Source organism: Salmo salar, chromosome ssa11 (assembly GCF_905237065.1).
Source record: "Salmo salar chromosome ssa11, Ssal_v3.1, whole genome shotgun sequence".
In the NCBI taxonomy this organism is placed as follows: domain Eukaryota; kingdom Metazoa; phylum Chordata; class Actinopteri; order Salmoniformes; family Salmonidae; genus Salmo; species Salmo salar.
In genome coordinates, this window is record NC_059452.1 from 70,524,409 (window position 1) to 70,538,495 (window position 14,087).

Sequence of the window (14,087 nt, forward strand, 5' to 3'; positions counted from 1 at the left end):
GTATAACACAAAAAAAATACTGCAAAGTTGCTTAGGAGTTAGAAGCAGAGCTGCCATGTCTACCGGCGCCATCTTGGCCCAAGTCTGCATTTCTGCAGGTTTGTTTTAACGTACAGAGAGCAGTGAGTCTTCTTGTAGAACTTCTGTTTCTTTGGTCCAGACACATTTTTTATCCTTCGTACAAGGAGGTGACAGACAATGTTGTTGTGTTGTTTGATGCAAGAAACCACTTTACAAAATAAATTGTATTATTATTCCCGTATCATTATTACAGAGAATCAGACAAATTATGCTACCCTCTGCCTATTGGCTACTTAGGTTATTCAAGCCTGTCCTTAAGACAACAAAAAAGCTCTTTACCCAACTCGCTTTTTAAAGATGTCTAGAAATGTACACGTTTTGTGATCTTGTAGGAAATAATCACTCCCCCATTGATGACAACAAATGATCTATAACTGGTTTAATAACTCACTAACTAGCAAAGGATATAAACAAATGAGCACACGTGGCTACATGCAGCTCTCAAAACAAGCGGATCTTCTCAGGACCGCAATTGTAAACACAGTCCAGTTCAAAGTGAATGGCACAGATCTTTTGGTGATAAAAAAATAATTATGATATTAATACACTTTGTAAAGTATGAATCGCTAAAGCCTGCACACCCTGTGGGTCCCTAGGACCAGGGATGGAGAACACTGCCTTCCAGAGTCAGATGATACTGTAGGAGAAGCTACTGATATGGAACTAGTAGTGTATATATACATCATGCCAGCCCTGAACACATGAATCAGGAGTTACTCTGCCACCCAGTGGTTGAGATCAGTAAGATTGTCCTCCCATAGGAAACTATTGTAACTACATTTATTAAAGTATCGGTAGACTGGTTTACACCTGGTCAAAAACATCTGAATGTAGCCAAAATATGATCATAATACTGTTTTCTTACCAGGTATAGATGAGGTCATGTACATCAACAGTAAACATGATTTACTATATTGTACTGTAGATGAAGCAGGCATTTTCACAGAGAAGCTAATGTGACCATTGATAATATAATCCGTCACAGGAAAAACAGAAATGAAGGCCTAATATTCTATTATGGATTGTACAGAAAACCATGCAGCCGCTACAATAGGCTACATTGTGTGTGTGTGTGTGTGTGTGTGTGTGTGTGTGTGTGTGTGTGTGTGTGTGTGTGTGTGTGTGTGTGTGTGTGTGTGTGTGTGTGTGTGTGTGTGTGTGTGTGTGTGAGGGGGAACTACACAGTCATGTCTCTAGGAACTGATTCTATAACACTGCAGAGTAGGAATTGGAGACCTTTAAGCTGAAGTAAACTCAACCATGTTTTTGGTCGGTTTCCTGTTTTTGGTCAGTTCTTTTCATGACCTTGAGTTCACCGCCCAGTGAAGTATGTGCCGTGTAGTGATGCGTGTGTGGCTCGCTGATCTTTCCGTATGGCTCTCTTCAGGTGGTGCCAGAACCAGCGCTGGGCAGCCGGACCGGCAGTTGCTGGCCACTCCAGAACACTGCGCCTGCAGAGCCGTCTGCGCAGGTGGAGGATGCGTGAGCGTCGCAGAACCTGGGGCTGCAGCAGCAGCAACACCATGGCATCCACACCCTCCTCCACCAGTCGCTGCTGCACCAGCAGGGCGGCCATTTTAACCACACCACGCGACAGGAAGCCCTCTGTCAGCACGAACACCGTTTTCCTGCTCTGCCGCACACTATTGGAAAGGTTATCCATGATAGGCATCCCTGGCATCCAATCACGCTCCTCCAGGCAGAGTGGGCGAACCCTCTCTCCGCGCTCCTCTAGTTCCACCCTAAGGTGGTTCAACACCCAATCAGAGGCCAGCGGGTCTGTGGTGTCATACATGACGAAGGCATCGTAGACACAGTCTGTGTCATGTAAGAGACATTGGTGCTTCAGCTTGGCCAAACAGTAGTAAAGAATATAGGACAGGTCCCAGTAAAAGAGGTGTGCTGTGAGAGATACCAATAGAAGGTGAACGACGACTAACAACGTGAGGATGCAGAAGGCCATTGCGTTGTCATCCTTCACGCATTCCTCTATGTCGTAACTCAGCACAGACCTGCCCCTCCTCTCCATGGGCATGTCGCATGTCACCTCAATGGCCAGCAGAGGGAGCTCCACCTCATTGCTCCTCATCCACATGTGGAACTCCAGCAAGTCACAGGTGCAGTGGAGCGGGTTCCCCTGTAGTGACAGCTGCTGGAGGTTGTTCTCAGCTCCAGATTCAAACGTTGTCTGGTTGATGAGCTCCAGCAGGTTGAAGCTGAGGTCCAGCACATACAGGCTCCTGGCGCCCCTGAGGAAACCAGGCACTAGCTGGGAAATCCTGTTATGGCTCAGGTCCAGCAGCCTCAGTGAACTGTTAAGAGTGGAGAAGGTTAAGGCCACTCGCTCCAGTTTGTTCTTACTCAAGTCCAGCTCCTCCAGATGTGGCAGTTGTGTGAGCCTCGTCCAGTTAAAGTCCTCAAGTCCGTTTTTACTCAGAGTCAAGTGTCTCAGGGTCTTGGGGAAGTTGTCGTATACCTCAGATGGGATGTGGTGGAGCTGGTTGTATGACAGATCCAGGGACGTCAGGTTATTAAGTTCTCTGAAAAGATGATTAAAGTCCAGACCCTTGTTCCACATGATGTCCAGGCGGTTGCCCTGGAAGTTCAATTCTTGCAGGGAGTTGCTTGACATGGCTTTATCAGTGAGGGTGCTGATCTCATTCCAGCTCAAGTTCAGAACCTTCAGAGAACCCAGGTTTTCTAGGAATGCTAAACTGTGGTTTAGCCCTGCCACCAGAAAGTAATGCTTATTATAACTCAAGTCCAACACCTCCAGTGCAGTCAGTTCACTGAATGCATGCTCAAAGCGCAGGTAGACTTTATTCTGGGATAGATCCAAGTACTTCAGCTTGGAGAAATGTACAAACTCACTGCCGTTGAACATGTCTCCAATGAAGTTAGATGACAGGTTGAGACAAGCTGTGTTGTTCAGGCCCTGCAGCATATCAGGGTTTATGTGGAAGATATTGTTTTTGCTGAGGTCGAGCACTGGACCGTACGCAAGACACTCTGGTTTAATGTTAGGCAAATGGCGACGGTAGAATTCATCCTTGTGTATCAAAGGCTCATACCTGTCTATATCTGGCTCATAGCCCCAGCCATACCCATTCACAGACAAGGCATCTGCCCTCTTGGACAGGAAAGTCAGACTGTTCTCTGAGAGGCCAACACTGGATAAATTGTGGAACTTTTCAAAAAGTGAAAGGTCTGTCCAATAGATGAAGTTGGTTGCCAAATTGAGGACAGACAGATTAGCTAAACTGTAAAGTGGTTCCAAGTGATTTTTGTGAAGAGCTGAAAAAACATAGTTTTCTAGGTGCAATGTCTTCAGAGATGCCAGTTTGGAAAAATTCTTTGAGAGGCTCAAGTTGTGGGAATTTTGTCCAGCATTATTGTAAGACAAGTCCATCACTTCTACGAAAGGTAGCACAGAGAGAAAGTCCCCATTGGCTATCTCCCCAACCAGACGATTAAATGAGAGGTACAGGTAGCGTAAGTTGGTGAGGTTCTCAAACCAGGTTGTTTGTAGGTGCTCTAGCGAGTTTCCTGATAGCCTCAGCTCCTGCAGCTGGGAGAGCTTCCTGAAGGCATCTGGGTGGATTTGTAGTGCTCCGTTGGGTGTATTACAGGGAAAGCAGAGGAACGGCGTGTTAGAACACACAGGACAGTTACCCGAAAAGTCTAGAGCGCTCAGATTAGTGAGTGCACTCAGGTCATGCTGGTGAATGTGGGTGATTAGGTTCCGTTCGAGTTTGAGCAGCTGGAGGGATGGGGGGAGGAAATGGGGGATGGCTTTCAGTCTGTTAAAAGACAGTGTCAGGTTTGTCAGGTTAGTGAGGCTGGAGAAAGTGTGGTTTGCAATATCCAGGGTCCCATTACAGACACTCCCTTGGCAGTTGTCACTTAAACGGATGACTTTAATTCGTGGAATATCCCTGAAGTTTTCCGGTGTTACAGTCCTGATGTCATTGTACCTCAGAAACAGAATCTGCAACCCAGACGGAAGGCCCCTCGGCACTGTGCAAAGGCCATTACCGTCAAGGAGCAGTGCCTCAAGCTGATCCAGCATGGAGAATGTTTGGTCCTCTATCTTCAATGGATGTTCCTGGGGGTTGAAGTTATGGCTAAGGTCTAGCAGAGTCAGATTCTGGAGGTTCCAGAACGAGGAGCTGGAGAGTATCTTGATTTGGTTGGAGGACAGGTCGAGCTCTGTGGCGTTCCAGCTGATATCGTGGGGTACCTGGAGTAGCTTCCTGTGCGAGCAGTTGAAGGCCAGTGAATGGTTGAGAGAGATGACATCACAGGGTAGTTTCCTCTGAGCCCAGGTCCTCCCAGAGCAGGAGGGGGAGAGACACAGCAACACTAGGAGTAACAGCAGCCTCTGAAAGGAAGTGTAAAGGGGACACCTGTGGGAACAGGATATGAGTATTTCATGGGCTGAAAACAATCTCAGTTCCCTGAAAGAAGGGACCGGCGTAACACATAGCTACAGACTACTTAAAGATACAGTATTATGCATTTCAAAGACTGTTGAGAATATGGAAGAATCCGAACCAAAAAGGAGCGCAGACGGCCTCCCATTACTTCTATTTTAAAAACTGAAAATCTGTCTTGACTTCATTTACTGTGTGGTACGTTCAATAATATGCTGGGCATCCCTGAGCTACAACAAATCCTACAATCCTGCTTCCCTAACTCTTTTCTAAACACTTTTAAGTTACCAAAAGTGTTATGAAATGTAGTAGGCGTACTGTAGTACTTTGGTTGTCAGAAAATTCACCAGTTCACATTTTTACAAGACTGAACTGTTCCTATGCATCACATCAAAATCACACTGTAGGCAAATAAAACACCATTCAGATTAAGTTTAAGCAGACCGGTCATGAACCTGCCATTGAGCTGTCAAGGGTTAGTCATGGTGTAGTCAGGGCCCGCAATCCACAAAGCATTGACCAGTGAGTCAATCTAAGTAACAAAATTAAAATATCCCCTTCAAAGTCTGTCAGTTTAAACTATCTGTTTTTTTGCATTGGCTGTCACGTTCTGACCATAGAAAGCTTTTATTTTCTATGGTAGAGTAGGTCAGGGCGTGACAGGGGGTTTTGTCTAGTTGATTTATTTCTATGTTGGTTCTAGTTTATTTTTCTATGTTGGGGGTTTTGTCTAGTTTCTGTATTTCTATGTTGTTGTTTTTTGGAATGATCTCCAATTAGAGGCAGCTGGTCATCGTTGTCTCTAATTGGGGATCATATTTAAGTTGTTGGTTTTCCCACTAGGTTTTGTGGGAGATTATTTTGAGTAAGTGTATGTTGCAATGCTTTGTCACGGTTTGTTGTTTTGTTCATTAGTTTCTTTTTATGTCTTGCATAGTTTCACAGTTATAATAAAATTTGGAACGATACACACGCTGCGCTTTGGTCCCATTCTTCAGACAGCCGTGACATTGGCTGTGTCTCAATTCACCAAATCTGCCTATGTTGACCTTCCACATCTATAGGGGAAAGAGCTACAGTGCTGTTTGTCAGACCAGGAAACATCCCGAAAATTGCTCCTCTCACTAAACTTCTGCAGCATCTGAACGGTTGAAGTCGATAATGCTGATGTGCCAACTTTTGTCTGTAGCGTCCGAACCGTTTGGGCTACAAAATAATATGCTCTACTACAGTACCCCACAAGAGTCACGGGACTCGGCTAAAGGTAACCTATACAAATTAATGTAGGTATAGAGGTAGTTTTGTGGCAACAAAAAAAATAGCGTTAAATATGAGCTTTTATCTCCTAGATAAAGGACAGACATTTTAATGAGTTGATTTTACTCCTGGCTCAGTAACATGAGTTTGTCTGGGCAGCATCTTAACATCATCCTAAAATCTACTCTGAGCTGGAAGTTTTTATTTTTATCTTAAAACAGGTTTTAACAGGATTCCATTTTTTTTTACTGTATTTTTTTGCCATTTATGAATGTGTTAATCAATACACCCAATGGCTTACACTTGCAATGACCAAATGCAATGAAGGCTTTAAATTCTATAGCTTGTGTCACCTCAGTCAACCATGGTGAATGTAAGTGTACATCAAATGCTGCAATGGTAAAACGTTTGATATAATTTTCAACTGACCCGATCACTTTGCCTACTCATATTGCCTAATATGTTGGCATGCAAACTTTATTCTCTTTTTTCTCCCAATTCTGATTGTTGTTACAAGCAGAATTTTGACAAGTACCATTATATCAACACACTTGTCACTCCCATTTAACAACTCTAAATGGCTTTGACACAGTAGGCATCAATTCACTTGCCAATAATGTCGCATACAACATTTGAAAGGTCTATAATATTCATCAAACATAATCAAAGTTAACATAAGCCCTACACTCAAAAAATGAGGGGTTCAACAAGGGTTCTTCTAAGATCCTCAAAGTTCTTTGAAGAACCTTCGGGTTCTTGGCGCTGGGGGTGGAGGAACCTCCTCAGTTGGTGGGGGTTCTTGCAGGAACCTAACTGCCCAACTGAAACATTTGAATTTGAAAGGACAGCAGGTGCAGGTGCTTAAAGGAAAAATGTAAAGATGTGTATGATCTAAATTGATGTTGTTTTAAGATGAAACCATCTATCTTTTGATATTTGTGCTAATCTTTCTAAAACAGAAAATGGACACAATTCAATGGATATCAATCAACAAAGAGGTAAGAATATGTAGGCTATAAGAATATGCTGAAGGCTAGCTGTATTGGGTGCAGATGACTGAACTGCTCACTTTTGTGTCTGCAGGTATACAGACAAGGAGGCATGCGAAGGTATGTCTATTGGTATGTTATGCAGATCACATGTACCATCCTCCTCCCTTACCTCTTCAATGAAAGTCCCATAGGCCTCTACATTATGGACATAGTATGTGTATGAAAACCATAATCAAAAGTTTTTTTCATTCACATTTACCACAAAAACCAAGGTATGAATACTGGTGTGTGCACGTTTTGTTAAACATCTGTATAATTACTATTTTTTGGATTCAGACTTTAACCCCCCTACACCTCTGATGAATATAACAGGAAACCTGTTCAATCACCATGCACTGCAAAATCATTCTGGCTATGGCTAACGTCAACACATTAACATCAACACGCCAGAGGAAAGGGAAAGGGGGATACCTAGTCAGTTGTACAACTGAATGCCTTCAGGATATACCCATTGGACTTGGGGCTCTGCTGGGAGTTTACCTCATATTTGGATATTTTTATTCTGCTTTGCCACTAAAATTATAATAAACACTAAAATATTGTGTTGTTAATAGTAATAGGGGGGTAGTTCAAAAATTAACCCCAAAAGGTTCTTCAAAAGGTTCTTTGAGGATCCATTAAAATTGGTTCTTTGAAAAACTTATAAGGGTTCCCCCACAGTTTCAGTTTGAAGAACCCCTAAAGGCCACTCCAGGAACCTTTTATTTTTTGTGTAGATGCCATCAATTGCCCAATTTAGGCATGGTCAATTTAGACATATATTTTAACACCATGGTGTTGTGCTCCAAATGGATAACTTGAGTTAACATGAAGTAGGTAATTAAATAATCAAAAACGTGTTTATTAGCCTAGTGGTTATAAGTATGTAGGCATATCATGTAAAATAGGCCTCATGTGTTATTCAGGGCAGGTGGGGCTTTGAGCCCCACTTTTTTTGTGGGGGGGGCTTTCCTGTTTTGCATGTTATTTTGGTGTTAATACGTATCACACATCAGTTTGCAAACAGTGTGGAAAAAAAAGAACGGCCCATGTTCTGAATTCTGTTGCTGTACATTTCAAAAGTGCTGAACAAATAGTTATATTGACTATGTCCGTCCTAGCTCGCTCATTAATGTCTACATCGAAATTACAGATTGCCTCATCTGCTTGTCGTCCCCTTGTGCCGTAGTTTGTACATCTCAATTGTCAGTAGAAACCACATGTGTTTAAGCAAGTCAGCCATATCAGCTATGATTCTTTAAAAGGCAGTAAACGAGGCTGAATGAACTGTTTCGCTGCCAGACAAGACTCCGCTGATAGCCAGGTGTAGCAGTGGTAAGGTGTTGGGACTCTGCTGGGACAGCTTTATGTACGCCCTAACAGTTTTTGGGCATGTTTGTCACCGTTATAGTGAAATTAATGTATTGTTTAATATTGTTGTGTAGTGGCATTGCTGGCATGCATCCCACTTTCTTTTTTTTGCCCCACCAAGATTTACAGGCTAAAATCGCCACTGCAAATTATATACTTCATCGTAATGTACGATCGCCAGGTAAGCCTACTTTACCATTTAATTGTGAATGTTTTGCCGAAAGTACTTATGTCAACCCACAAGACGGTTATCACATCAATTACACAAGGAGTGATAAACAAACACGCGCACCACACAGACAGACGGGCAAAATTGCTGGAAATTAATTGGCAGATATTTTGTGTTAGTGGCTAACCAGGGATGGGATAATGTGAGTGTTGTGTTGAATAAATAGTAGCTGGGAGCTTGCGGTGTCTGATAGGCTACTTGTGAGATTTGTTTATGACAATTTGCGGTGAAAATTGCATGTACTTTCAGAATTGTTTAGCGAGCTACTCATAGGTGGGTTGCGAGCGACTGGTAACTCGTGATCGACCTGACATCGAACAATAGCCTACTGTGGTCATTGTTCAAGTCAGACAGCATAAATTGTCATCGAAATGCCATTGAACTCATGAATCACAGGTAGGCCTATTTTAACGCATATAGATTTTAAGTGTAAAGCATAAGGAATAGACACATTCAGCGATAACCTGTATAAACATAAGTATGTGGACACCCCTTCAAATTAGGGAATTTGTCTATTTCAGCCACACCCATTGCTGACAGCTGTATAAAATCGAGCACACAGCCATGCAATCTAAATAGACAGACATTGGCAGTAAAATGACCTTACTGAAGAGCTCAGTGACTTTCAACATGGCACTGTCGTAGGATGCCAACATTCCAACAAGTCAGTTCTTCTAATTTCTGCCCTGCTAGAGCTGCCTCGGTCAACTGTAAGTGCTGTTATTGTGAGGTGGAAACATCTAGGAGCAACAATAGCGAAGTGGTAGGCCACACAAGCTCACAGAACGGAACCGCTGAGTGCTGAAGCTAAAGATCGTCTGTCCTCGGTTGCAACACTCACTACCGAGTTCCAAAATACCTCTGGAAGCAATGTCAGCACAATAACTGTTCGTCGGGAGCTTCATGAAATGGATTTCCATGGCCGAGCAGCCGCACACAAGCCTATGATCACAATGTGTAATGCCAAGCATTAGCTGGAGTGGTGCAAAGCTCGCTGCAGTTGGACTCTGGAACAGTGGAAATGCATTCTCTGGAGTGATGAATCACGCTTCACCATCTGGTAGTCCATCTGGGGCTGTTTTTCATAGTTAGGACTAGGCCCCTTAGTTCCAGTGAAGGGAAATCTTAACGTTACAGCCTACAATGACATTCTAGACGATTATGTGCTTCCAACTTTGTGAGCCTTGGGGAAGGCCCTTTCCTGTTTCAGCGTGACAATGCCCCCGTGCACGAAGCGAGGTCCATACAGAAATGGTTTGTCGAGATCGTTGTGGAAGAACTAGACTGGCCTGCACAGAGCCCTGACCTCAACTCCATCAAACACCTTTGGGATGAATTGGAACATCGCCCAATATCAGTGCCCAACTTCACTAATGCTCTTGTGGCTGAATGGAAGCAAGTCCTCGCAGAAATGTTCCAACATTTAGTGGAAAGCCTTCCCTGAAGAGTGGAGGCTATTATAGTAGCAAAGGAGAGAATCAACTCCATATTAATGCCCCTGATTTTGTAATGAGATGTTCGACGAGCAGGTGTCCACATACTCTTGGTGTTGTAGTGTATCTATTTTAATGCCTGATTCTTTTATCTAAGTGTCATTTTCAAGTGTTGTTTTTTCATAATGCTGTTAGAGTTGTCATAGAGAAGTCGTGGTTGGAGGAGCGTGGTTGGAGGAGCCTCTGCTGGGTAATAAGCCTATAGCACAGTAAGAGGAAGTTGTCTAACTGCCTGTGATGAACTTCCACATTCAGAGAAAATACTTTCTATCTGTCTGGGGAATGTAAAGAAATGCTAATGTTGTTGCCAGGATTCTTCTTTTCACAACCGGATGGCATATTGTACTGAATCATACAGTTTGGTTGTTAAAAGCTGGATTTTGATTACCCTTATCAACACTCCATCAATCCCATTCAACAACTGTCTAAATCGCTTTTGGCACAGTAGGCCTAGGCATCAAGTCACTTGCCGATAATGTTGCATAAAACGATAGACCTTTCAAACATTAATCATCGAACACTTAGGCCCCAGATGCTATCAACTGCCCAATGTATACCTTTACTGAAGGGATAACTTGAAATAACATGATGTAGGTTAATGATGAAATCAAAAGAAGCATTAGTGATTATTTATTAGCCTAGTGGTTAAGTATTTAGGTAAACTCAGCAAAAAAAAAGAAACGTCCCTTTTTCAGGACCCTGTCTTTCAAAGATAATTTGAAAAATCCAAATAACTTCACAGATCTTCATTGTCAAGGGCTTTAACACTGTTCCCCATGCTTGTTCAATGAACCATAAACAATTAATGAACATGCACCTGTGGAACGGTCATTAAGACGCAAACAGCTTACAGACGGTAGACAATTAAGGTCACAGTTATGAAAACTTAGGACACTAAAAAGGCCTTTCTACTGACTCTGAAAAACACCAAAAGAAAGATGCCCAGGGTCCCTGCTCATCTGCGTGAACATGCCTTAGGCATGCTGCAAGGAGGCATGAGGACTGCAGATGTGGCCAGGGCAATAAATTGCAATCTCTGTACTGTGAGATGCCTAAGACAGCGCTACAGAGAGACAGGACAGACAGCTGATCGTCCTCGCAGTAGCAGACCACGTGTAACAACACCTGCACAGGATCGGTACATCCGAACATCACACACAGGTACAGGATGGCAACAACAACTGCCCGAGTAATGCACTATCCCTCCATCAGTGCTCAGACTGTCCGCAATAGGCTGAGAGAGGCTGGACTGAGGGCTTGTAGGCCTGTTGTAAGGCAGGTCCTCACCAGACATCACCGGCAACAACGTCGCCTATGGACACAAACCCGTCGTCGCTGGACCAGACAGGACTGGCAAAAAAGTGCTCTTCACTGACGAGTCGCAGTTTTGTCTCACCAGGGGTGATGGTTGGATTCGTGTTTATTGTCGAAGGAATGAGCGTTACACCGAGGCCTGTACTCTGGAGCGGGATCGATTTGGAGGTGGAGGATCCGTCAAGGTCTGGGGCGGTGTGTCACAGCATCATTGGACTGAGCTTGTTGTCATTGCAGGCAATCTCAATGCTGTGCGTTACAGGGAAGACATCCTCCTCCCTCATGTGGTACTCTTCCTACGGGTTCATCCTGACATGACCCTCTAGCATGACAATGCCACCAGCCATACTGCACATTCTGTGCGTGATTTCCTGCAAGACAGGAATGTCAGTGTTCTGCCATGGCCAGCGAAGAGCCCGGATCTCAATCCCATTGAGCACGTCTAGGACCTGTTGGATCGGAGGGTGAGTGCTAGGGCCATTCCCCCAAAAAATGTCCGGGAACTTGCAGGTGCCTTGGTGGAAGAGTGGGGTAACATCTCACAGCAAGAACTAGCAAATCTGGTGCAGTCCATGAGGAGGAGATGCACTGCAGTACTTAATGCAGCTGGTGGCCACACCAGATACTGACTGTTACTTTTGATTTTGACCCCCCCTTTGTTCAGGGACACATTATTCAATTTCTGTTAGTCACATGTCTGTGGAACTTGTTCAGTTTATGTCTCAGTTGTTGAATCTTGTTATGTTCATGCTGAAAATAAATGCAGTTGACAGTGAGAGGACGTTTCTTTTTTGCTGAGTATATATCATGTGAATTAGGCCTCATGTAAAATCATTGTCAAATGTGCAAGAGAGAGGCTACTCTTAGGTCTAGATTATTTGTGGGTTGATCATAAAGCAATATCAAAACATTCTTTCAACTCCAAAGAAATTGCCTGTCTATGTCACAGGAACCACTGACTTGATGCCTTTTTATAATCAAGACACCTGCTGGTAACTCTTAACTGGTGAAGACAGCTCATGAGGTCTTCTAAATATCTGTCGACTAGGTGATGGCTTTGTCTAGACTGATCCGTGGAGAACGGAAACCAAATTAGATTTGATGAATTTTGGTCCATGGTCCATGCGCATGTTGCTCTTTTCTAATTGGTTAATTTATCCGTCCGCCCGTCAAAAAATCAATTTATCTGGGGCCTCATTTATAACGGTTGCGTAAATTGCACATTAAATATCTGCGTTCGCCATTTCTGAAAAGACTGCACATGTACAGATATATTGAGATGCATAAACTTGGCGCACGCCATACATACGCTTGTTTCCCGTTATAAATTAGACCTATCCTGAAACTGTGCGCGTGTGAACGATAATTAAAACTCCGCCTGAAAAACAACCATCATTCACCTTTTATGGTTATAATAACGGTCTTATTTGCTGTATACTTTGGAAGTATTCGAATTAGGACGAGGCAGTTTTCTAAAGGATAACATTAGCGAACTTGATCAAATGTCTTTGTAGGTGATGGCAGAATGTTACACTTTTGCAGTGGCATTTGCTGTAAGGCTATCTGGCAGACAATAATTGCACATTGCTGTGGACCTGTAAACAGACCGTTTGAATTTAATAGGACCTAAATGTTTTGCATTTACTTTTTGTTGAACCTATGCTGCATTGCCCGAATTCTGAAACATTGTCTTTGTCTACTTACAGTGGTAGCCATACACACTTCAATGCAAAAGAAACTGTCTATTCACCTGTTAAAATCTACTGTATGTTATGAACCACTCTTCCTTTCAAATGACTAGAGCAAAATACTCGAAATAATACCAATAGGTCCAATTAAATGACAAATGCGCATGGTCATTTGTTATAGGCTATGGCTACTTCGGGAATATGAATCCATCATCCATGGCCAGTAGAAGAGAGGAATTTATTCTGCAATGGTTATGAAAATATGTATTGTGTATAAATGCAATATTGTCTACTTGAGAAGTGTGAGATTACAGTATTCAGACGTAAGCTATAGAAGTAACCTCCAACTGTCTGTTCCACTGTTAATTAACTGTTAATTAACTGCGGATGGTGTAGAGCAAAATACTTGAAATAGCTTATCATTTGCTACTGTGAAGTGGGTCAAATTAAACGAGTGATGGGACCTCACGACTATGAAACCATCACAGAAAAGGTGAGTAATTTATTATCGCAATATCATGGAAATGAAATAAATAATAGCCTAGGAAATAGATGCCTATTTCTCATTTTAAATGCTAAGATTAACAAAATAAATGTTCTCTCTTCTCACTAACGGCAAATGATTACATCTTGTTATTGAATAAGCGTGTCCATCATATCACAAATGTGCACAAAATACTAATCTACTTGCCTGCTAGCAATGCAATACTTAGTTCAACCTGATGGAAATTGTATGGTTATGGATGTGTCATTTCTGCTGACCGTCAACATACTGTAGGACTCTCTTTGAGAAAGCATGGGAAATCACGGATACGGATCAAATCACTGATACGGATCAAATTATCACGAAAGAGGCTTCATGCAGAGCTTTTATTTGTTATGCATACCAGTATGAGTGTAAAATGTCTATATTCCCCGTACTTTTCTAGACTGAGATGCTTTGTGGATATGGCCCCAGTTCTCAATATAGAATAGCCTACCGTGGTCATTGTTCAAGTCAGAGAGCATAAATTGTCATCGAAATGCCATTCAACTCATGAATTAAAAGTATTTGAAGGCATACAGATGTTAAGTGTAAAGCATAAGAAATACACACATTCAGAAATATCTATTTTCATGTCTGATTCTTTTATCTAAGTGTAATTTTCCTTACCAGTGTTGTTCCTTCATAATGCTGTCAGAGATGTCAG

The 14,087-nt window shown here is 42.7% G+C and overlaps 1 protein-coding gene across 1 annotated transcript; it reads right to left on the reverse strand.

The window, feature by feature from the left end:
• Positions 1 to 847: 847 nt before the first annotated feature.
• On the reverse strand, positions 848 to 14,087 carry LOC106563113 (toll-like receptor 8). The gene is made up of 2 exons (XM_014128336.2): positions 14,051 to 14,087; positions 848 to 4,487 (listed from the first exon to the last, which is right to left on the reverse strand). The coding sequence occupies exons 1-2, from the start codon at positions 14,065 to 14,067 to the stop codon at positions 1,394 to 1,396; spliced, it is 3,111 nt and encodes a 1,036-aa protein (XP_013983811.1). The 5' UTR covers positions 14,068 to 14,087; the 3' UTR covers positions 848 to 1,393.